Source organism: Chrysochloris asiatica, unplaced genomic scaffold, assembly GCF_000296735.1.
Source record: "Chrysochloris asiatica unplaced genomic scaffold, ChrAsi1.0 scaffold00047, whole genome shotgun sequence".
NCBI classification, from domain to species: domain Eukaryota; kingdom Metazoa; phylum Chordata; class Mammalia; order Afrosoricida; family Chrysochloridae; genus Chrysochloris; species Chrysochloris asiatica.
In genome coordinates, this window is record NW_006408565.1 from 77,552 (window position 1) to 101,699 (window position 24,148).

A 24,148-nucleotide genomic window follows, 5' to 3' on the forward strand; every position below is an offset into this window, starting at 1 on the left:
TCTCTTCATTTGTGAAGTAAATGTCGAGTCTTGGGTGGGGGAAATAGGCAGTGGAGATGACACAGAACATAACAAAAATAAACAGGCATGCCTCATTTCAAGTAGCTCATACTTTTATCATAAAACACAAACTTTCTAAAATTACATGTCTTATTTCTATTATACCAATAACAACAGAAGCAAAAATCACTCTTGTTAGCTAAATATAGATGCATATGTGGTTGAGCAAGTGTGTATGTGTGGCTGGTGTTGTGTGTGTGTGTGTATGTGTGTGTGTGTGTGTATAAGTGTTGGTCAATAGATGAGTCTGGTCTTGCTGTATCCTGTTGGTGACCTGGTTGGAACCTTGGTTATCCAAACTTCACACCAAGCTGTTGCAGAATCCAGAATTCCAGAGCCCTTAGCGCTTGGGTTAGGGCTAAAGAGGGAAAAGAAAAGGAAATCTAGAAATTTATGCCATTCCCACTGGGGGAAAAATAGGGGCTGTTAATCAGTGGTCCACCAGATGTTGAGCTGAACCTGGAAGAGAGAAAATATGAATACTATGATGAAATCCCTGATGTTATTAGTGATATTAGAGAAAACTATATATTAATTTTTGAGGTTGTCAAAGACTATGAAAATCATGACAAGCTTGGAGGCAAAATGCTTTGGCATAATAAAAAAGTGTTGGCTCTGGGAAAATAAAATATTAAAATGATATATTTTGAAAACTATAAAGAGCTTCTCCTGCCACTTACTTAGGTGAGGAAACACCTGGTGATCTTTAGGGATCATTTCTATGTTCTCGCCATGCCCCACGACTACAAGTAGGGGGCTCCTCTGGTTCAGAGTGGCTATGGTAGCACAGTGGGTACAAATTGGGCTGTGAACCTTAAGGTCAGCAGTTCAAAACTATCAGCTGTTCCGCGGGAGAAAGATGAGGCTTTCTGCCCCCGTAAAGATTTCCAGCCTCAGAAACCCTGTGCAGGGTCGCTATGAGTCGGAACCGACTCCACAGCATATAACCATAACTGTGCTCTCTCCAACTGCTATGAAGGAGGAGCAGGTATGTTCCTCAGAGTCCACACCATCAGAGAACGCTGGGCCAGGACAAAGACTATGGAGCCTGGACAAAGGCACCGAACTAAATCAGACACTTCCGTTCAACAGCAGCAGTCTGAGATGTGAGCACTGAGGCATCATTGAAGGGTCTGGGTCTCTGCTAGACATTCAGGGAAGGGAGCACCTCTAACAATAGAAGTATATGTAGTTCTGTTTCTTCTCCCTGGTACAATCCAAGCCACACTTCTAAAGGGCATTCAAAAGGCATCTCTTCTGTGAAGCCCGCCCTGACCTCTCCAGATGGAATTGGTTGATCCCGTTTCTGGGTTCGTACTGCAATTTCCTCACCCATCTGCCAAGTTACTTAGAATAAATGGAAACCGAGTTCGGTACAAATTGCAGCAGAGCAAATGCCCAGATTGAGTCAAATCCAGGGATTCTCAATCACTTTTCAACTGGGCAGATGCATATGACAGAAGATTCTCACGTTCATGAAATCCTCTAATAAATTGATTAATTTGAAAAAAAAAAAAAAAAGAAGAAGAAAAGAAACAGGATGGTGGCATGCAAAAGTAGTGGAAGCAAACCACATAAATGTATTGTGCTTTAGCTGACAATAGAATCAGCCTCTTGCTTCCATGGACAGTTTAAGCTTATCTGATTCCCTTCTCACAAAAAGAAGTTCCAGGGAGGTAAAAACATTGTCTGGACTGTTTACCATTTTATATCCAGTACACAGGCCAGGACGTGGCACAAGTCAAAACAAAACAAAACAAACAAATTAGTTGGCATCAAGTTAACTCAGATGCATGGCAAACCCACGTGTGTCAGAGTAGAACTGTGCTTCACAGAGTTTTCAATGGCTGCTTCTGAGGTGCCCCTGTATGGACTCAAGCCTCTAACCTTTATGTTAACAAACAAGCAGCTTGACATAGATGCCTTGTAATAACACTGCCTCTTTTTCTAGCTTTCAAAAATCATGTTGGAACCTTAATGACAGAGAGCAACTATGATAGAAACCCCCCCAACCCGGATTCTACAATGATTTATAAAATCAAGGCCAAGACCAGTAATAAATGACACACTTCATATCTGATTACCACGTCCCCTAGATCTAGGCCCTCCAGATTGAGACTTGAGATCAAATCAACTGCCCAGGACTTGGTTTAGACAGCTGTGCAGTACAGGGGCCAGGAAGAGGGGAAATCTGTGAGGACTGGAATTATCTAGGGAAGCTTCTTGGAGGAAGAGGAGGAGAAACTTGAGCTGCCCTTAGAGCATGGTGGTCATACCTCCTGACTTGCTATGTTAGTAATAGCAATTAATGCCTCTCTTAACTCTCAAAATTATTATTGCTTGGTTATCTATCCTGGACAGTATGTGCAAATCGGCTTGGAAGAAGAAAGGGAGGGCTCGCCTCCTCTTCCCCTGAGATCATGAAGGCCAACTTCTCATTCCTCTCCCATTTGATACAGTTCAGCCTCTTGATTAAACCTCATTTTTTTCTGACTCTCCTCTCTCCCTGACTTAACTCTCCACTGAGGTTCATGTAGCCTGTCCTACCCACGACAGCCCCTCCCTGACCTAGTTGCATCCAGTACCATTGGTAACCCACAAGCACACCAATTTGCCCAGAGCAACCTGCATTGTACCATACATTGCCCGGGTTTCTTCTCTTACCAGAGAGCACTTGCTTCATTTGGCTTCTAGTACCTCACACTCTCCGATGTTTTCTCCAATCTCACTTCTTGGCTCTTTTGCTGGCTCCTCCATAATCACCCTCCAACTGCTAAATGTTGGAAAGCCCAGGGCTCAGAACTTGAACCTCTCCTCTATATACACTCACTCCCTGGGCAATCTCATTCAATCCCATGGTTTTAAATATCATCTATATGCTAATGGATCCCAGATTCATATTACCAGCCCCTCTCCCCTGAGCCCCGGAATTGGATATCCATCTGACTATCAACAATCTTGCTCATAGATCTAAGAAGCATCCCCAACTGAAAACTCATGATACACAGATTCCAGCTCTATTCACCCTGATCTTAGTATTTTGACATCATCATTCACCCAGTTGCTCAAGTAAAAACCTTAAAGAATCATAATTAACATACTTTTCCCCTATCCCACTTGCACTTCATCATCTAGTCTCAATAATTTTGCCAAAGGCATTTTGAATCCTTTGACTCATCTTCTTCCCCATGGTCGCCATCTCTTGCTTGGACAAGGCCTCCTAACCTGCTCCCTTGCATATATTCCTCACACATTGGCCAGGGGAGCCTTTTTAAAACAGACAATCAGAACTACCCCCTGCCTGTCAGGTTATCATACTGTGGTGGCTTGAGTGTTGCTAGGATGCTAGAGGCTATGCAACTGGTATTTCAAATACAGGCAGAGCCTCTGATGGTGGCAAGCTGTCAGTAGACTTTATGAACTAAGACAGAGTAGGAAAAAAGGCCTGGACCAGTGCCGAGATGGTAAGGTGGGCTTCCAGAGCTGTCTTTTGCTCACTGCTGGGCTCACCATCACATGCAACGACTATTTTGTAGTCTACATGAAGCAGAAGGGAAAGAAGTACAAGTAGGCAGAGTTGAGAAATCACTTCCACCCTGATAAGAGTTATCCCAAAGAGTGGCTTAAGGAATTGCCACAGCTTGCCCCTGTGTACGCATTTCATGAGCAGATCGGGACTCTTAAGAATGTGTACAAATAAAATCCATCCCATTTGACAAGCAGAAAAAGAAAAATCAATTCAATGTCAGATAAGCTTTTGATTTTTATATTATTTGCATCCTCTTGCCCACAATAAAAATTCCTTTCTTAAGATTCCTAAAAAAAATCTCTTCCAGGGTTACTGCTTTCCTCCTCTGTGTTCCCTCATAACCACTCTCCACAGGCTCTCCTGTACGTCTCACAGTCTCCCATGTGCTCTTCTTCCTCATCCTGTCCCATGTACAGACATCCCCAGAAGCCAGGTCCCAACCCTCAACTACCAATCTGCATTGCCCATTTCTTGAGCTCAGAGTCACACAGTGAAACCTGAGAAGATTGCAGGCCAACAGGTAGCTTGTCTTAAAGCCTCTTACCTCTTCTCCTCTACGGTCTCAGCTACTCTTACCTCCAGGAAAGTGATGAGTACTCATAAACCCAACACAAAACCAGTATCATCAAGTCAATTCTGACTGATAGTAACTCTATTCGACTAAGTGCTCATACAGGCACTGTTGGGTAAGCACTGGACCGGACTGAATGGTTGGTTTGAACCTCAAGGTCAGCCATTCAAAGTCACTAACCACTCCTTGGAAACCCTATACAGAGTTGTTATGAATCAGAAATGACAGACGCTTAACAACAACACAGCCCCCTAAAGTCACCTGCAGACTGACTACTCCCTCTCTAATCACCTGTTTTTCTTCCCTCTAGTCAATTCCTCTGATATGCACAAGTCTTCATGGGATGCCAAGGCCCAGTGGTCAAAGGTCTTTGCAATCTTATCTCAACATGCCTTTTCCAATCTTATCTTTTCATCTTTTTCAGGGAGGGACAAGTTGAATCTTCAACTCTGGGGGAAGCAGGAGACAGAAGTAGGGAAGAAGAAATGAAGGTAGGAAGATGAGAAGGGAAGAAAGGGGAGAGACAAGGGAAGGAAAGATGAAAGAAAGGAAAGGAAAAAGACAAAAGGGGTTGAGAGTTTCATGTTCAAAGAACACTACTGACCAACCTCTTGAAGATTCTCAATACACCCTAGGAAATTAAATGATCTGAAAACTTCAACAATTAAGAAATCTATTTCTCTCTGTTTGCCACAGCTTTCCCCAAACATCTCTGATTATAAAAACCTCTTTCTAGCATGTATCTGTTTTAACAAGACATTTTGGGAAATGCTCATTGAAAGAATGAGAATTAGGGGAGACAGATGGACACTGTGGTGAAGGTCTGTGATGCGGATTGGGCGGGGAGGGAACCAATGTCTGAGTGGGGGACTTGGCCCTGATCCTGTAAACTGAGCTTCTCCAGCTGAACATACAACCTCTGTGGTGAGCCTCAGAGACTGGATTCACAGGAATGACAGAGAACTGCCTCTTGGAGCTATTAGTCGAAGATTTGGTGGGTGGGAATGAACAGTTATTTATTGTTATAATAAAACAAGCACAGATTTATAACTGATCAGCATGCCAAATTAGGGTAGAATTGTCAGCTAAAGGTTGAGTCTGTGCTGACAGTTGGCAGCTGAGTCCTCAGACTCTCCTGGGAAGTTTGAGTCCCTCTCCTTTGTTGTTTTGGGGAACTTTGGAGGAAAAGTGTGAGCAGCTCTGATAAGCAGTAGAAGGCCCTTCCCCAGGGCCTGTCATGAAGTCAATGGGATGTTCAGGAGATTACCCTGGCAAGGAGCTCAGGGGGCACTAAATCGGGGGAGAGCTCTAAGAAGATTACTTGGCCACATCCTGTTGGAAATCAAGCAGATGGGTAAAGGCAAAACAGCATGCTCCAGCTCCAGTACTGCCCTTCCTATGGTAATGACTGTGCACTTGCATTTCTACAACCAAAATGTAGGCCTCAAGGCCAGGGGTGGAAAACCTTTCTTCTGCCAAAATTTATAACATCATTCATGGGCCACACAAAATGATCAACTTGAAAATGAGCCTGCTATATTTGGTCAAACATTTCATTAACTCACCCCTAATATGAAGGCTGGAGCTGCGATTGCCTTGGCAGGGCCAGACCAAATGATTTCGTGGGCCAGACATTGTTCTGGACCCTACTTACCTTCATATAAGGCCTTCTCGGGATTCACAAGCACAGGGCCCTCCCTTCCTCAAGTCATGGAACACATGTACCAAGAAAGCACCAATGAAGCCTGCCATATTCCCCTCCCCTGTTCGACAGCTTTCTGGGTATGGTCTGGGCTTCCAGAATAGGCTGAAGACTCACCCATATGCCTGGGGGAAGAGGTACTGTGGCCCATCTCCTGCCATGGGAGAAGGATCTCGGGGGTTGGCAGACAGCTTGGTAGGAGTCCTCTGAGGATATGAGTAGTTGGGCTGGACAAAGGGGATGTAGCTAAGCAAGGGGGTAAAGGAAGATCGGAAAATCTGCTGTCCCATCTGCTGTGGATTGAATGGCGTCACCTGCAATCAGAGGGAGAGAGGGGCTAGGTCCAGCAGAGCTCTCCGCTTCTAGGCATAACCTTTCCCCAGCCCCTACTCCTTAGCCCCTGTACTTCCAGACACTGTGGGGTACAGAGAAGGCAGCCTGCTAGAGCGAAGAGAGGAAAGGGTTCAACTTCTAGATGTGAACCTAACAATTTGCTTCATTTCTATAAACCTCAGTTTCCTCCATCTGTAAAATGGGCAAACTGTGTTGTGTGGAAATTGAATGAGTTGATATAAATAAAGAGACTGGCATGTAACAAAATGCAAATAAATATTATTTCCATTTTCTTCTTTCACCTTTGCCTCACCAATAACTACCCCAAAAGCCCTTATTCATTTTTAAGATTTTAACCATCTCCAAAATGTGGGGCACACTCAACAGAACCCAAGTCCGAGACTGCGTTGTCAATGGAAATTCCTAAGACGGTAAGAAGTTCTGTACCCGTGTTACCCAATACCTTAGCCACTACTCACACTGTGGCAAGTGGTGCTGAAAAACTGGGTTTTTAGCTTTACTACATTTTAATGAATGAAATGCTAATTTAAAATTTAAAAGCTATACATGGTCACTTGCGAGTGTTATCAGACAAGATGAATCTAGTCGAAAGGGCAAAAAGCCGTAATGGAGTTCAGCTCCCCAAATCCTAGAGAAATACAGGACCTCAGTGGGGGTTTCTGAGACTAACTGACTCAAACTACCACCAAGAATGGGGACTTACACTATCATACCCCAACAAAGCAGGAGCTTCAATTGACTTGATGTCTGGTATGTCCCTGCCCTGGGATAGTGCCTGGTACATAGTAATTGCTCAATAGACATGCATTTCATGAATGAATTCAGGATAGAGAGGAGAGTGAGGGAGGGAAAGGTAGAAGAAAGAATAGACCATAGGTAACTGCTTGAACATCTAAACTGATGGGGAGTCCATTGCATCATAGGCACTGTATTTCACTTTTGGTAGCTCCAAGCATCAGAAAGCCCTTCCTCATATGGAGCTGATATCTATCCTCCGGTGTTGTGAAGCATTTTAATCAAAACAGAAGAAGCTTCTGGATTCCCACTTTAATAGCAGGAGTCTGGGGCCAAAGCTGCTCAGGGATTCGGCACTCTGCCTCTCTTACCTTCTTATCCTTATCTAGTAAAAAAAAAAAAAAAATCACACATTTATTGAGTGCTTGGGGTATTCCAGGCCTCCAAACAGTCGTATGAGGTATGACTATTATTATTCCCATTTTACAGATACGGAAACTGAGGTTCAAAGAAGTGAATCACTTATTTTTTCCAGGATCCAAGCTGTTGTTGGAACCTTTGGGCTGTGAACCCTCTGGAATTCTGCATGACCCTCTGGTCCTTTCCACCTTCCTCTGAGTGAAGGCACCCCCTCCTCAAGATTACAAGCTAAGGTTCAAGGCAGCCAAAAACTCACAGAAAGACCCAGGGAAACCCTCCCAGGGCAGGCCCCTGTGGGTCAGTGTGGCAGGCAGATATAACCTTGGTCTTCACAGTGTTGGAGGACTGTGAATGGGGAAGAAACTGACATGTAAGAGAAAAATGTGGGTGCTAGAGCTTATATAAGCTTTCTTCCAAAATGTATCTCTAACTTCATGTAACTGATAAAAAAATAACATAAAATAGAGCTTTGCATACTGATCTGGAACCATTTCCAAGATACACTCTTCACTGACAAAAGCAATGCATAGAACAGCGTGCCCAGAATGCAACCATTAGTATAAAACTGTTTCTATAAATAGATTCCACAGGAAGTATACCTAAGAAATACCTAAGTGATTGCCCCAGAGTTTGTTTTTGTTTTGTCAGGTTCTTACACAACTTTCCCCAAATATATATACACACACAAATAATTGCCTGAAACTATTCTCTTTGGAGCCGCATGGGCATATCACTGCCTAAAGTGCAGAGTGATATATCCATGGGCTCTCATCTGCATCTCAGGACAGAAAGGGTTCCTACTACTGAAAAGCAATCCTGGCCCAGGTAATAAAACAAACTGCCTTTATGGATCCATCCTGCTCTCAGATGCCAACAGAATATTTTAACCTCTTTTAAGTTTGCAGAGAGAGAGAGAGAAGGTGAGGCTCCCTGGGGAGAGAGGAGTCTACGAGGTTAAGAGTGTCCAGGCCAGCCCACAGAGATAACAAATTGGTCATTGGTACCCTCTATACCTCATTCCGGAGTTCTGGTGTGGCACTGTGGGCTAATGCGTCAGATTGCAAAGTCGCTTGAACTACAAGGTTGGTGGTTCAAGGTCACCAGCTGCTGCTTGGAAACCTTATACAGGGTTGCTATGGGTCAGAACTGACTCGATGGCACTTCACAACAACTCCCACATGGGAGGTGTGAATTCCACCACTGACCCATGCCAGTACAAGGCATAAAGTGTAGTGACTGGGAGCATGGGCCCTGAAGTCAGACTCTTTGGGTCAAACTCGGATTCTGCCACCAGAGGATTGCCAGAGTCAGCAAATGAAAATGCAGGACAATAGTTGGATTTGAATTTCAGGTCCACAAATAAATCTTTTAGCGTGTTTCGCATGCAGTATCTGGGACTCACTTATGTGAAAAATGCACCCATTGTATTTGAGGTGTGTGTAAGAGGCACCGGGTGTTCTCCCTTGCCCCTCTGTGCTCCCATCATCTAACATGCAAGGAGTGTGCCCCGAAAGGACATGAGGAGCAGGCCTGAACCTCACCCATAACCTAGCCCAGCCAAACCCCAGTGGCTTGCAGCCAACCCATCTCTGTCTGTGAATGGGAAATTAGTGTTTATTGTGCAAAGTCTCTGAGCTGTTGAGGTAATTTGTTGCTACAGCAAAAGCTAAGTCATATGGTCGCTTTCAGACCTTGTCAAGTGGCTTAATCTCTCTGTGCGCAGTTTTCTTATCTATAGCTGATCTCATAGAGTGATGACATGAGAGGGTTCCATTAATAAATGCAAGTGAAGCCCTTGGAGAAGTTCTTGGAACACAGTTCAGGGTCCAAAGGTGTTGGCTGTTATTACCACATGGACTCTTGTCTTCACTTGGGTGGTTGTATGTATGCCCATACTCTGGATCCAGAGGTGGAGCAGAAGGTATGGCTGGTGACCGAGCAGACAAAGATAAAGGGCCTGCTCTCCGTCTGATACAAAGGCCTTCATGGAGCTGAGACTGAGGTGGGCAGGTTGCCGACTCACCTGTCGTGAGTAGCACCCTAGCTGAGGGTGCAGGGTCTGCTGGTAGGGCATCCTCGTGGCTCTCTGTGGGAACACACCCTGGGGAAAGAAGGGAGGGGCTCAGCATCCTGGGCAAAGGGACCCCCAGCCACACAGCAGCCTCTCCCCAGCTCGGCTTCTGATTCACAGATCATTCTCAAGCCTGGCTGGTCTGTCCCATCCTACTGCTGCCCTGACACACAGCTGACCAAGGCTGGCTGGGATCGAGCCCAGGGGAATACAGCTTACACTACCAAGTAAGTTCCTCTTTGACAAAAGTCACAGCCTATTAGCCATGTGATTAAGGAAAGAGCTTCAGGAACTGTCTCTTAGTGGTTGTGTGACCTTGCACAAGTCACTCCACTTCTCTGAGTCTCTTTTTCCTTATCTGTAAAATCATGTGGGCCCAAGTCTGTGAAGTCTGTGAAATAGCCAAGTTATCTTCATTGCCATCTAAGCCCCTTTCTCCAAGTCTCAAACGTGCCTTAAGATCCAAGATGTCCCTGAAACTCTGTTTGTGTCTGTTAGTAGGTATCTATGCTTATTTAAGTAACTCTTGTGTGTACTAGCAGCTGTGTGTTTCTGTGTACAAAGGTGCAAATATGCACCCAGGTGTATTTGTGTAGGTTTCTGATGCAGTGCACTCATGCGTATCTACACCTGTGTCTGTGTCCTATGGGCAGGGTTGGTGTGAAAACAAATGAGTTCATGTATCTAAAGAGCTTAGAATGTTATATTAAGACACACATAGGAGGCAGGGTTTGGTGGTGGATAGGGTAGAGGTGCAGTATAGTTCTCTGTCAGCAATACCACAGAATACCAGGTGAAGAGGATTCAGGGTAGAGCTCCAAAACTCGGAATCAAAGAGATAGGAATGTTTTAAAAGTTTGGAGGCTTATAGCTAGTGGAACTTGTAGCAGAAGTAAGAAATCCCATATTTTTTAATCTGCCAGGCTCGGTGGTCTGGAGCTTACAACTTCGGTGAGACCAAATGGCAAGACCAAGCCCAGGAACAGATCCGCCACAGAACAATGCTGCGGGAACTGTGGAGCAAAGGTAGACAATACACTTTGTAGGTTTTGCTTGGTTCTGATTTTTTTTTTTCTTTTTGGTATCTATTCATTGGCTCCCCCCACTGTTTCCACAACTCCATTCTGGTGACTAGAGAGAGAGCCTGAGCAAGTGAACACCCCCACCCCCACCATTGGTAGATTCTTCTGCCACACATGCACACACATACTCTCAGCCCAAGAACCAGCCCTGAACTGTTTTTTAATAGTAAAAAAGACCAGAACAAGGGGGATGGAGAGGGAAAGAGAGTTTAAAAACAAAACAGGCCAAAAATTAAATTAAATCCTGAGGTACAGCATAACAACAAACAGTGGCATCTTGAAATTGATCAGGCGGCTTTGAAGGCAAGAAGTTGAAAGAGGACATTAAAGTCATACTCATATTAGGCTACAGATTTTGTTTTCTTTCTTCTCTCCCTTCTCTCCCTTTTTCTGTGATTATAGACTACAGTATCCAACCCAGTTTTGTTGTTATTTTTGTTTTTGATTTTGTATTTTGGTGTTGTTGTTGGGTTTTTTTTTTTTTTTTTGCTGTTGCTGTTTTAGGCTCCCTCTTTTGCCTTTGGGGGACTCTTTCTCTCCCTATATTACCCAAGAAGAGACAGCAACTGCTGCCATATACTCAAGCTACAATCACACTCTATAAAACACCAAAAACCACACAAGAACCAATACCAAAGGCTATACACCAGTGAGGCAGACAACACCTATGAAAGTTACTCTGAGTCAAGCAATAAGAAGAGTGAAAAGGGAAGCCCACATCTTGATCACATCTATCTGGAGGCAAACAGAAAGCAAAAAAATACCAAAACACACACTCAATTCAGTATTAAGGCTACAGATAAACACTAAACATGTCCAAGAAGCAAAAGCAGATGACCATATCAGCACATGTCCAGAAACAAGATAAAACGTCTGAGACAAATGACTTAGAGGTAGACCTGGACTCCATTCTGGAAGACGGGCAGGCCTTGGAAATGCCTGAGAAGGAATTCATTAAAAAATTATTATAAAATATTTCAAAACACTAAAATGGAGTTGAAAAAAAATAAGGAAGAAGTCAGGAAAGCACTACAGGAACAATCAAATAAGATAGATACAGCATTGGAAACAATACAAAACCTACAGAAAGAGGTCCAAGTGATCAATAATAGAATATCAGAAATAAGACAATACACTGAAAGAGCAAAGGAATCGATTAGAAGAGATGGAAGGCAGAACTAGTGAGCTGGAAGACAAATCTCTCAATACCACTAAGCCAGAAGAGCAAACAGAAAAAAAGATTAAAAAATGTGAAGGAGGTCTAAGATTCATGTTGGACAACATGAAGAGGAATAACTTAAGAGTTATCAGCATTCCAGAGCAGGAAGAATTACACAAGTCCACAGAGGAAATCGTTGAAGAACTGCTGAAAGAAAATTTCTCTAACATCCTGAAAAGTGAAAAGGTAAACATTCAAGAAGCTCAACAAACTCCAGGAAAGATAGACCCTAAAGGAAAATCACCAAGACATATAATAATCAAGCTCTCCAAAATCAAAGATAAGGACAGAATCCTGAAGACAGATAGGGAAAAGAGAAGCATTATATACAAAGGCAAGCAAGTCAGATTAAGTTTGGATTTCTCAGGAGAAACCATGGAAGCAAGAAGGCAATGGGTGACATATATAAAACCCTGAAAGAAAAAAACTGTCAACCAAGATAAATAGAAGCTAAAGGATTTTGTCAAAGCCAACCCTGCACTACAAAACATCCTAAAGGGAGTTCAGTGGACTGAGAACTAACAAGAACAGACAACAACGAGAGATTGACATATGTGGCCACACCTCCCAGAACAAAATTGAAAGATGGAAGAGTCGAGAACAGAACAAAACTATAAGAACAAACTTGGAGAATATGGGAGGTCAGTCTATGATCAAAACAATTACAATGTAAAAGAAGGTAAAGATGTAGGAACAGTGATCCTGATGGTGAGATGGTCAGGTAGATTACAGGATAAAATAGACAGCACTAAATGAAAGGAAAAGTTAATGGAATATAAGGTAACCTCAAAAAAAAAAAAAAAAAAATTAACCCTACACAACATACCAATAAAATGAAAACCCAAGAAGAAAATGGAAACATTAGAACTATGAGGAAACTCACAAGAAAGAACACAAAAAACATAAACTAAGCAAAAGAAGACACAAAGAACAAAGAAAGCAGTTACACAACAAAAAAACAAACATAAGGGCAGCAATTAAATGAGCCCTGGTAGCGTAGTGGTTATGAATTGAGCTGTGAATCTTAAGGTCAGAGTCAGTGACATAGCCACAGAGGACTAGAGTGGAGAGTGAAGCATCCAGCTGATAAGAAGTGAGGGCATATGCACAAGAACACCCACACTTGCAGATAATACCTACTTGACCTGGCTTCAGTGACTGGATGATCAGAGCTCAACTAGAAGAAGAAAGAAAGAGTAATCTAATTTGATGAACTTGACCTACACCTATGGAAGCGAGAATCATCCCCACCCCCTCCATACACAGAGTAGACAGGGATGGGCAACTTGGACATTGGCTACCCAAAATGGGGGGCGGGGGGCTACAAAGGCAAGAAGTGACTAGCTTACAAGCTTTCAAGAGGGAGCCTACATCCAGAGGGCCTGGAGGAAGGTAGAATCTCCACTGAGTTGTATCCAATCTGTCTAGGCAGAGCTAATGAAAGGAGATGGAGATCGGTCCCTTGTGATACAAGAGTGAATAATTGTTATCAGGACTGATTGTGAAGGCTGGAAATGTAAAGGTAGACGTTTTGTAGCAAAAGGAGAGGAGTGATTGATTTTGCAGTCTAGGAGCCGATGTCCCTGGAACCATCAAGGGAGAGGAGTGGAGTGCAAGACCCTACCCAGAGAAGCAGTGACACCAGAGATGGAAGCAGAGAAGATGATGTGTTAATATGGAGCAGCGGGGACTCTAGACCCAGAGACGGAGAGGGGCTGTGTGTTGATGAACCAGGCTTGCAGGGTATACACTTTGGTTGGTTGATGATGCATGGAGGGGACTGTAAACATGGCAATGAAACAATATACGATAGGGTGAATGTAAAACTAATGTTCTCCCATGTAAACTATCACATAATTCACAATAAAACATTAAAAAAATAAAAGAGCATAGCCCATCAGTTCTCTAGCTCTTTCTCCATTGTACCTGGGGAATTTCGTGGTCAGCAATATCAAAAAACAATGGGATTTTGCTTGTTTAAGAATACACCCTGCTTAAAAAAACAACATAGAAAGCTTTTGATAAAGAAAACGAGGGTAAATTGCTACAATTTGATGAACTTGACCTATACTCATGGCTGGAGTAGTTCAAAATATCAACAGAGAGGGAAGGAATCTTCACATCAAGCATCAATGCTAGCCCCTCTGTATACAGGGTAGATAGGGACTGGCAACTTAGACATTGGCTACCTAAAATGAGGGGTTGAAAAAGGCAGGAAGTGACTGGCTTACAAGGTTTCAAGAGGGAGTTAAGTTTAAGAGTGTGTGAGGGATGACAGAGTCCCCACTGAATAGTTTTCACTTTGTCTAGATGGGTCTGGTGAAAGGAGATGGGGATAAGATTCTTATGATTCAACAGTGAGTAATTGTTATCATGACTAATTGCGACAGTCACAATTGTAAAGGTAGAAGTTTTCTAACAAAAACGGAGGAGTAGTTAATCTTACAGTCCAGAAATAGAGGACCCTAGGACCATCAAGGGAGAAGAGCACAAGCAGAATTCTGGACCTTTTCCAGAGAAGCAGTGACACCAGAGATGGAGGCAGAGATGAGGACATGGAGAGAGGGAGTAGTTGAGGACTCTAGATTCATGGAAAGAGAGGGACTGAGAGCTGGCCGCCAGGAGGCAGATATACAGAATGCGCCGTTTGGTGGTGTAAATTATTATATATGCCTGAGTATTTTTTTTTTTAAAAAAAAGAGCTAAAATGAATAGAGAGAAATACTTTTAAATGATAGTACATGGAGGGGATTATAACCATTGTAATGACATAAAGTGTGTGATTTGTTGAATGTAGAATTGATGATCTGTAAACTTTCTCTCAATGCACAATAAAAACATAAAACACACATGCACACATACACGGTAAGGACTTGATAATGTTAGGCTTTTTAGGTATTTTTATCATCTCTCGCTGCCCCCTCACTTGGAAAGGCCAATTGGCAGCTCAGTCAAATGGGAATTGGAAATTTTATTCACATCTCTGTCCAGGGTGGCCCTGGGGCGCTCTTGCACGTGCATACACATAAACACACACAAATGTGACATAATTCAGTTCTGCCATGTGTGAGAAGGGTCCACCTCAGGCCTCTCTGCCTGACAATCCAGAGCCCCCCCACCCCCCATAAAAAGTGGCTCAGCCCAGGGTAGTTCCAGGACCCAAAATACTGCCACCAATCTGTGCTCAGCTGGTACCAAGAACCAAACTGATGACAGATGACACTCTGTTCTCTCTGGCCCATGTGACCCAAACCAAACAAGTTGCCACAGCATCCATTTCAACGCATGATGACCCCGTGTGAGTCAGCGTAGAACTGTGTTCCATAAGTGTTCAGAAGGAGCTCGCCAAGCCTTTCCTCTGAGGTACCTCTGCGTGAATTCAAACTGCTAACCTTTCAGTAAGTAGCCATGTATAACTTAACCAGTGGCATCACCCAAAATCTTCAAAACCCATGGAATCTTTGTAAAAGGTTCTGGACTCACTGAGAGGGGTCCACACCAATGTCTCCAGGCTCCACCAGACCCACCATCTTCCAGGTCATTAGAGTGCTCACCCTTTCCTCTGTTTCCATGTACTTAGCATTCCAGACATTTCTGTCTTCCGTCTACCATGCCCACTATGTCTTCTGACAACTTCTCTCCAGAAACTAGGAGGTCTGTCCCTCTGCTCCAAGCCCTGCAGCCCAGGGCAGCCTCACCACCACCATGACCACAGCCTGGTCCCGGAGACACCAGCCTTGGCCTGAACCTGGATAGAGAAATCAAACCGACAGGGCAGCCTGTTCTAGCCCTCCATTGGAGCTCAGCAAACTACCAGGCTGTCCTTCTCTCTCCCATCCCCTCTCAGCTCTCCCCGAGTCCCCACAGGCACCCAACTCTGCTTTCCACACTCAACTTCCCCACTCAAAGAACACCAGCCTCCGTCAACCCATCCTGCGTGTGCCAGGCCTGCCCCCAGAATCTGTGGGGCACAAAAAGCTCTCACCCTGGCTCAGTCAGGGGGTGGAGTTCCCAAAGAAGGAAACCTTCATACTTATCAATATGAGCAGCACCAAGTGGTTTTAAGAGCATTTCTAGTTGTTAGAATTGCAGTTCCGTAAAATCACAAGCAAAGGTAAATAAACATTCATTCTTCTTTGCTTGCAGCCACGGCCTCTTCCCACACACCCTCCTTCCCAAATTGGGAGCAGAGTTCTTCGATGCTGAGCAGCCCAAGAGCCTGGAAACTCCTCAATGCTGAAGACTGTGTGTGTCTTCCACATCTCTGTGTCATTTGGAGCAAACTGGATTGGGGGCCTCATCTATATTCCTAACACCACGCAAGGACGACTTCTTTGTCTTCTCAGCCTGAAGGTCTGTGGTACACTCTGACATTTCCTAAGAAGCTTGTGACTAAATAATACCAGAAATCAACACCTGTATGATACGCAATATGTTACACAGCCCTTCTCCACCCATTGATTCCTTCAACCCTTACAAGAGACTCAACTTTACACTGCTGCTGCCAACACAGTGATTCTTAGCTCACTTTACAAACCCATCACTGACTGGTCTGTCACTTCGTCCAATTGTAGTGAGTCATATGTTGCTGTAATGCTGAAAGTTATGACACTAGTATTTCAAATACCAGCAAGGTCCCCAGGTGGACAGATTTCGGCAAAGCTTCCAGATTAAGACAGACCAGGAAGAAAGGCTTGGTGATCTACTTTTGGAAACTAGCCTATGAAAACCCTACAGATTGCAACAGAAAATTATCCGATATAGTGTTAGAAGTTGAACAGGAAGGCACTCAGAATACACACTAACCACAACCAAAAGCTGGGGCATACCAACAGTCGCGAAGTTGGCACAGGACTGTCTCATTCAGTTGAACATGAGTCAGAGCTGGCTCAGGGTAGCTAACAACATTTTATAAGTGAGGAAATCAAGGCTCGGAGCACTGTAAGCACTTGCCCAAGGTCACACAGCCTGGAAGCAGCATGATTCTTTCAAACCCAAGTCTACAAGTTCCAAAATCTGCCATCTTTCTTGGTCTTAAAACTGGATGCTGTCCTGAGGTCATGAGAAGCTAGAGAAGGTAATTTAAGTTGTCCTTTGCAGTCCCCTGGGAAGATCAACTCATTGAACAGCAGAGGTCAGCGGGGCCCATTTGGTGCCTAAATGCATTATATCAGGCCTCGACCACTCTGCCCACAGATGGGGAACGTGGGAGTCAGCTCTGCAATGTCAATGCTGGCATCACAAAGACAGGGCACCTTCATGCTCGGAAAATGCTAAGTCCGAATGTAAGTCACTCCAAAAAGTGGTGTCAGAAGAAATTAACATTACAAAGAGATATTAGTTCCCCCTTATAAAGCAAACCACTGCAAATTAGCTTTGCATGGGAGCTTTGTGGGTGCTTTTAAAAAGGTTTATACTAAACAGAATTATATAATTGTTTCTGTTTCAGAGGGGAAGGCTAGTATGGACTGAATTGTATCCCCCAAAAGGCAGGTGAAATTCCTAACCCCTGGGCCTATGGATGGGACCTTGTTTGGGAACAGGGTCTTTGATGATGTTATCAGTTGACATAAGGAGATGTTTAAGGGTCCTAATCCAAACTGAGTGTTTGGATTAGACAAGAAAGGAGACACAGAGACAGAAAAACAGGAAGGACAGCCAAGTGAAGATGAAGGCAGATGCAGGTGCAAGCCAAAGGACGCCAAGGATGCTGGGAGCTACCAAAGTCATGGAACAATTTCTCTCTCGGAACATTGGGCAGCTATCATCACTGCCCCTTCCCTGAGGTGACCTTGTGGCTTCCGGCTGTGAGGCATTTCAGTCTGTGGGGCTTTGTTACAGCAGTCTGAGGAGATAGACACAGAGGCACACAGTATGCCCACTGGTCAACCCCGCATTAGATCCTGAGCTTGACAGTCACTTTGGAAACCTCCCTCTTAGCACAATGCTTGACCTATAGTAGAAAAAAATACTTTTAATTGCTTAAATGAATGTGTAAATAAAGAAAAATGGGTAAATTAGAGAGAAGGCAAATGACTGATCCTTGAATGAGCAAGCACAAAAATATACAGGTGGAAGGACGACAGAGGAGTCAGGGATGCCGTGAGTAAATGAACAATACACTTCTCAAAGGTTAAGGCTGTTGTCATTAGGAGCCATCGAATTGGTTTTGACTCACAGCCACCCTGTACAGCAGGGGAGGGGAACTTTTTTTCTGCCAAAATTTATAACATTATTTGGGGGCCATACAAAATGGTCAGCTTAAAAATTAGCTTGCTATATTTGGTCAAACATTTAATGAACTCAACTCTGGTGGCACTGCGGGTTAATGTGCTGGACTGCAAGGTCAGTTTGAACCATAAAGTCAGTGGTGCAAGTTCACCAGCTGCGTTTTCTCAGAAACCCTATACAGAAACCAACTCAATGGCATTTAACAACAATAACAACAATGTGATGGCTGGAACTGCGGTTGCTTTGGCAAGTACCAGACCAAATGATTTCAAGACCTCGCCCACCCATGCTGTACAGAGTTTCTGAAGCTGTAAATCTTTATGGGAACAGAAAGCCTCCTTTTTCTCTTACAGAGTTTCTGGTGGGTTTGAACTGCCCATCTTGTGGATAGAAGACTAGTGTGTATCTTACAGCACCATCAGAACTCCTATGTAAGGGTAATATACTGAGATTTCATTTCAACCACTCACCTCCACCGTGGGACATGAGGGCTATCTGTCCTGAGGGACACAGAGGGTGCACAAACAAGCAAAAAGGCTTGGAGACACAACTCAAGGGGAAAAAAGAGAGACTTCACCAAAGTCATCGAATTCCAGTTTAAGGAACCAAGCTTGGTAGACCAGCTCAGAGTCCTCCCATGGACTAGCGAAGACAGAGCTGACATGTAGGGCAGCTGACACCAAACACATGAAGTGGGGACCTGTCTCAGCCACCTAATGCTGCTGAAACACAAATCCCACAGGTAAGTGGCTTTAATGAATAGAAATGTATTTTCTTATAGCTCCGGAGGCTACACATTTAAATCAGGGTCTTGGTCAAGTTAATTCTTCCTTGTTGGGAGCCCCAAATGTTCTTTGGCGTGTCTTGGTTTGTAGACTATCCTAATGGGGCATCTGTTTTCTCTTATATGTGTTTGTCTGTATCTATTGCGGCCTTTTTATCACTCACAAGTGATTAGGTTTAAGATTCACCCTACACTGGTTCAGCCTCCATGGACTGGTTGATTATAATACATCAGACTGTATTATGGAAAGTGATTATATTACATTACATTGCATTACGGAAAGTAATTTCCTCTGCCCATGGTCAATTAATTTAAACACACATAATGACTCCATGACAGCAACTAGAATATCATTTGGCCAAACAATTAGGAACCATAGACAAGACAAGCTAACAGAGAAAATGAACCATCATAGGACTAGAGGGGTCAGGGAAGGGGGAGAGATATGGAGGCAGGACAAGCCAAATGTCAGGCATATATTTCTAGTCGCCTTCTCCAGGCATTAACTGACCAGCTTGAGACAGAGGATTCCCAAGGAACTGGGCTCACAGATTTGTGTGAATTCTTATCCTATCCTAATATACGGCATCCTATGCTGGAGAGGCGCCAAGTAAGGGAACAGAAGATTGAAAACTCTTAGATACCAAGCATCTTTCCTGGACAAATTGGGCATTACCAGAGGGGCTATTTAAGTTATTGGATTGGACTAAGGTTTAAACCAGAGTGGACATTTATTTGATTTCTCCCTTCTTCTACCCAGTGGGCAGGAGCTCTTAAGGGATATTAAGTAAAATAGACAAAGAAAGTAACTACATTTTCCCTGCATAAATAAGTTCTGTGAGCAAAGTTTTTAACCCCACTACAAATGGTTCATCATCTCTTTGTGTCTGGTCACATTTCCTTTTAGCTATGAGCCCAACACCAAAAATATGTGCCAAGCCACCGTAACTGGTCCAATCAAAGACTTCTCAAATGTAGCTTGTTATTGTTGTTGTTAAGTGCTGTCGAGTCAGTTCCAACTACAGTGACCCTGTATAGGGTTTCTGAGGAGCAGCTGGTGAGCTTGAACTGCTGACCTTGCAGTTCAAACAGCTTCACAGTCTGGAGCATTAACCCACAGTGCCATACCAGGACTCCAGCTTAGCAGTGCTGAAAAGGTCATGAGTAGCTGGGCCTGGGAGCTCAGGACCATAACCTTAGGGGACACCACGGTCAACTGACACAACACAGTCCACAAAGACAATGTTCTACATCTCACTTTGGCGAGTATTGTCTGGGATATTAAAAGCTCATGAGAGGCCATGAAAAGTGCAGCTATTGGTGTCTCCATGTATGGAAGAAAGCATGATTAGAATTGAAGAGACTTGGAATCAACTAGTCCAATGGACCAATGGAGCAGGTGAACATCAGTGTCCACGACTCTGAGACCAGAAGAACTAGAAGATGCCCGGCCACCACTACCAACTGCTCTAAAAGGAATCACATTAGAGGGTACCAGAGATAGTGGCAGAATATATAGAACAAAACTCAAAATTATTAAAAAAATAAGAGACCAAGCTTACTGGTCAAAAAGAGATTGGAGGAACCTGAGACTGGCCTTCGACCACTCTTCAGATCTGGAAAAGAACTCACCCTTGTGGCCCAACTTTCAGCCAAGCAGCAGATAGTTATATGGGGTCACAAAAACGCTAGTAAGGTATGCTCACTATGAATGATGGGACGGTCAATCATACAGGTTCAAAGGGGCAACATGTACCTAAGGACAAAGTTGATAAGGCATGGGAAGGTGGGTGGAAGGGAAATCGGAACCACAGGGAGGCAATGGAGGGGACTGCAATCTGTAAGAGGAAACACCATGTACGATTTGTTGACTGTAAAGCTGATGATCTCGTTAGTAAACCTTCACTCAATTCACAATAAAAAGTTTAAAAAAAAATAACAATGGATTTTTCCACAAACTTTTTGAAACCTCCCTGCATATGGATATGCATATAAGTATACATACGTGTCCATGATATATGTACCAAATGGCTGGTCTTACACGGCCACAAAGAAACAAAGAACTGACAAGTCAATAGCTACTTACCGTCATTCCAGTGAAGCTTCTGGAATGTAAGGATGGGTTCAAGGGATGTCAAAAGGTCTCTTTATGAAATATGGGCTCTCTGAAAGCTACCTCTCCTCCAAGGTCAGACCCGGCGTGAACAGTCACATGAGGAGCTGGGCCCATACCCATGTGCTCACCTGATACTGTGGGAAGGCGGAGTGATTTGTGAACATTGGCGGAGGTGGGTAGTTCAGGTTGAGCCAGAGTGGCTGGTTCAGGGCTGCTGAGGTCAAAGCTGTGGCAAAGCGTGGGGTGAACACATTCCCTGTGTACTTGCTGTTCTTGTCTGCCACTGTTACAGGTGGGTTAACTGCAAGTCACAGGAGAGGTGAAATCGCTCAGCTGCTGGGGCTGGGAATGAGCTGGATGCTCTCAGCACAACTACCTAGGGATTAATGTTCTCTTAGAGATCAGGTTTCTTACACTCCAAGATGGTTCTTCAAGGTTCTGGTGAATATCCAACTATGGGGAAACATCATTAGTTCTCCTTTGCTAGTTTGGAATGTGTGAAAATCCCGATATGGTCTGGTTTAGAGCTTCTTTTCCCATCATTCTTTAATGAAGGAGGCAGTTTAGAGAAGGAAAGCAATAAACCATATTGCTAGGACTATATTTCCCCTATTTACAAACCAAATTCTTTCAAGTGTTTGAGAAAAATCAAGTTTTAGACAAACAATTGCTATGCCACTGGAATTCATTCTTATCAAATTATTAAAGCAGACCCCCTAAGGACATACACTTGGCAATGCTGCAAAACTTGCACAGGCTGTTGTATCTATACGGAAATAGTATTTTTTAATAACCCTTTAAAACATTATATAACTCAGCTTGACATGAGTCCAAATTTGTCTGAATGAATGAAGTTTGGTTGAGTTGTTTTAGGATATGAATCCTGGAATCTCTCCCTCCATACAATTGTCCTATGACCACAACAAGAAACAGGGTCCTCAGTCTCCTCTCCCCCGACCATTGGAATCTTTTTTGGGAAAGGAAGTTTGGCTGAAACAGTCGCTTATAGAAGGACAAGGAAGAATCTCACTCTAAAAGTAATCTAAAACTACGGACTTTTCTTTGGCAATTTGATAGATTATGATATACGCTGGATTAGGAAAGACTCTATGCAAAACTGACCATGAATAATGTCCACGTGACCCTGAAAGCCAACTGGATTTACCTAGTTATTGTATTCCCAATAAGAAACATTGGCAGGAAGTCATTTCCCCATTTTGTAGGCTTAAAATCTGATGCCCAGAGAAAGACAGTGACTTGTTCTTAGATGACACATCCCCTCACTGATACAGCCACTTTGGGGTCTATGAGAGATGCTGGGCTCCCTTTCACTGCAGATACTCCCTGGGTACGGCCAGCTTACGTTTCAGCTCCAGTGCATCCATCTCCACTTTGCTGCGAAGCCTCAGCTGCCCACTGGGGTTCTTGGTGGCCCCAAGGAACTCATAGAGCAGGTTCTTTTCTGCTGACCAGGCAGGCTTCTTGGGTGGCAGGGCCACGGACATGGTGCCCACGGGATCACTACACCCTTCCTCAGCACAGCTATCCTTCCGGCTCTGGGGCCACTGACTGAGGAAGAGGCTCTCTCGACCCTTGGTCGGCTCTTTGGTGCTAGGGTTCCGTTCTAGAGCAGGAGGAAACTGAGTCAGTGTGCTGGAGAAGCCAAGTGCTGGATGTGAGGACCATCTTCTTGTGAGCTAAGTAGAGGGTCCTCCAAAGGACACTCCTGAGACTCAGGACACTCTGGGGGACTCATTCCTCTCCCCCTCCTCCCAACCAAATTCAAACCCAGTCTCCTCCCTGAAGCCTTCCCTGCCCACTGCTCATTCCGGTCTTTACCTTTCATACATTCATGCATTCTGTGGTCCAATCAACCACCATCCATTGAACCATCTGTCCATTCTTTCTTCTTCCATCATTCACTCATCCATCCATGCTGTCCTCCCTCCATCATTGCTTTCTTCCATCCAAATTTCCTTACTTTCTCCCTCCCTTCATAGCTCCCTCACTCCCTCTCTCCCTCCCAACCATCCATCACTAAATAGCAAGAAGCCCTGTGCTGGACACTGGCAATACAAAGATGATTTGAACACAGATCTTGCCTTCAGGGAATCTGTGGGTTAGTGGGAAAGGCACACATTCCTATAGAACTCATGGTCAGAGCCACACAGTTGTGCCTCTTGTCATGGGCTCTCCTATGTCTCATTGTCATAGACCATTCAGCCGGTGTTCATTCATGCTCACTCTTCGATGCCAGGGCCCTGACCTGAGGGCTGGGGACACTGTGATGAGTCAGAGTCAGACTCTTCTCTGCAGGAGCTCACAACCAGAGGAAGAGATAGACATACTAGAAATAGCTCTGGGACAAAGCAGATGGGGATTGTGAGGTGACAGAGGGACACAGTAGGAAAAGCGGTTGGCTGAGACTACTTTCTGAGAGGGCCAGAGGGCTCCCAGGAGGAAGTGGGGTTTCAGCAAGGCCTTCCAAGCTGGGGCATGAGGAAGGAAGACAGGGTAACTATGGGCAAAGGCATGGAGGTCTGAAAGAACTATTGTGTGGTTACTAGATATGACCAGAGTGTAGGAGAGTGACAGGTATGGTTGTTGACCCAGGTCTCTCTGCAAGTGCATCTAGCATTTCCCCAGCACAAAGACCTTATCTGGGCAGTCGTGGGATCCTCCATATCAGTGGTTTCCACATTGTGGGCTAAGGCGTCAGACTGTGAAGTCGTTTGAACTGTAAGGTCAGCGGTTCGAGCTCACCAGCTTCTCCTTGGAAACCCTATACAGGGTCGGAATCGACTTGACGGTACTTAACAACAACAACAATAACTTCTATTTAGTAATGAAACTCTTTCTTGAAACAAAGTTAAGTGTGCATTTGGGGGTATATTTATATAGAAAAAAAATCAAAGTTATCCGAGAGAACATTCTGGAGCATGGCAGGAAGGCCAAGGAATTAGAGCCAGGGACAGGAAGCTAGACTCTGGGTTCTGGACAGACCAGAGGGCTCTTTGGAGAAGATGAACTTTGGGAATGAGAGGATTGAGCCCTACCTGGATGGATGGGGACTTTCCTCCCATTTCGTTCCTCAAGAAGGACACGCGGGTGCCAATCTGTCCAACCAAACTTAGCAGCTTGGTTGGACAGATAGGCACCCGTGTGTCGCATTATCTTCCCTATCTGTATGTTCTTGTGTGTGTGCATGTTGTTTTTTGAAGGCATGGCTCTGCCCACCCCAGTTCCCTTCACTCTGTGCCCAGCCTGGTGATCC

At 44.2% G+C, this 24,148-nt stretch overlaps 1 protein-coding gene across 1 annotated transcript in view; it reads right to left on the reverse strand.

Moving 5' to 3' along the window:
- Positions 1-443: 443 nt before the first annotated feature.
- LOC102824337 (chromosome unknown open reading frame, human C1orf94) overlaps positions 444-24,148 on the reverse strand; it is a 53,714-nt gene continuing 30,009 nt past the window's right edge. The window contains exons 3-7 of the mRNA XM_006862125.1: positions 22,238-22,498; positions 21,003-21,175; positions 9,395-9,472; positions 5,980-6,176; positions 444-519 (exon numbers count right to left, since the gene is read on the reverse strand). Of these exons, the coding sequence (XP_006862187.1) occupies positions 444-519; positions 5,980-6,176; positions 9,395-9,472; positions 21,003-21,175; positions 22,238-22,498 (785 nt within the window). The remainder of the gene's footprint in view (positions 520-5,979; positions 6,177-9,394; positions 9,473-21,002; positions 21,176-22,237; positions 22,499-24,148) is intronic.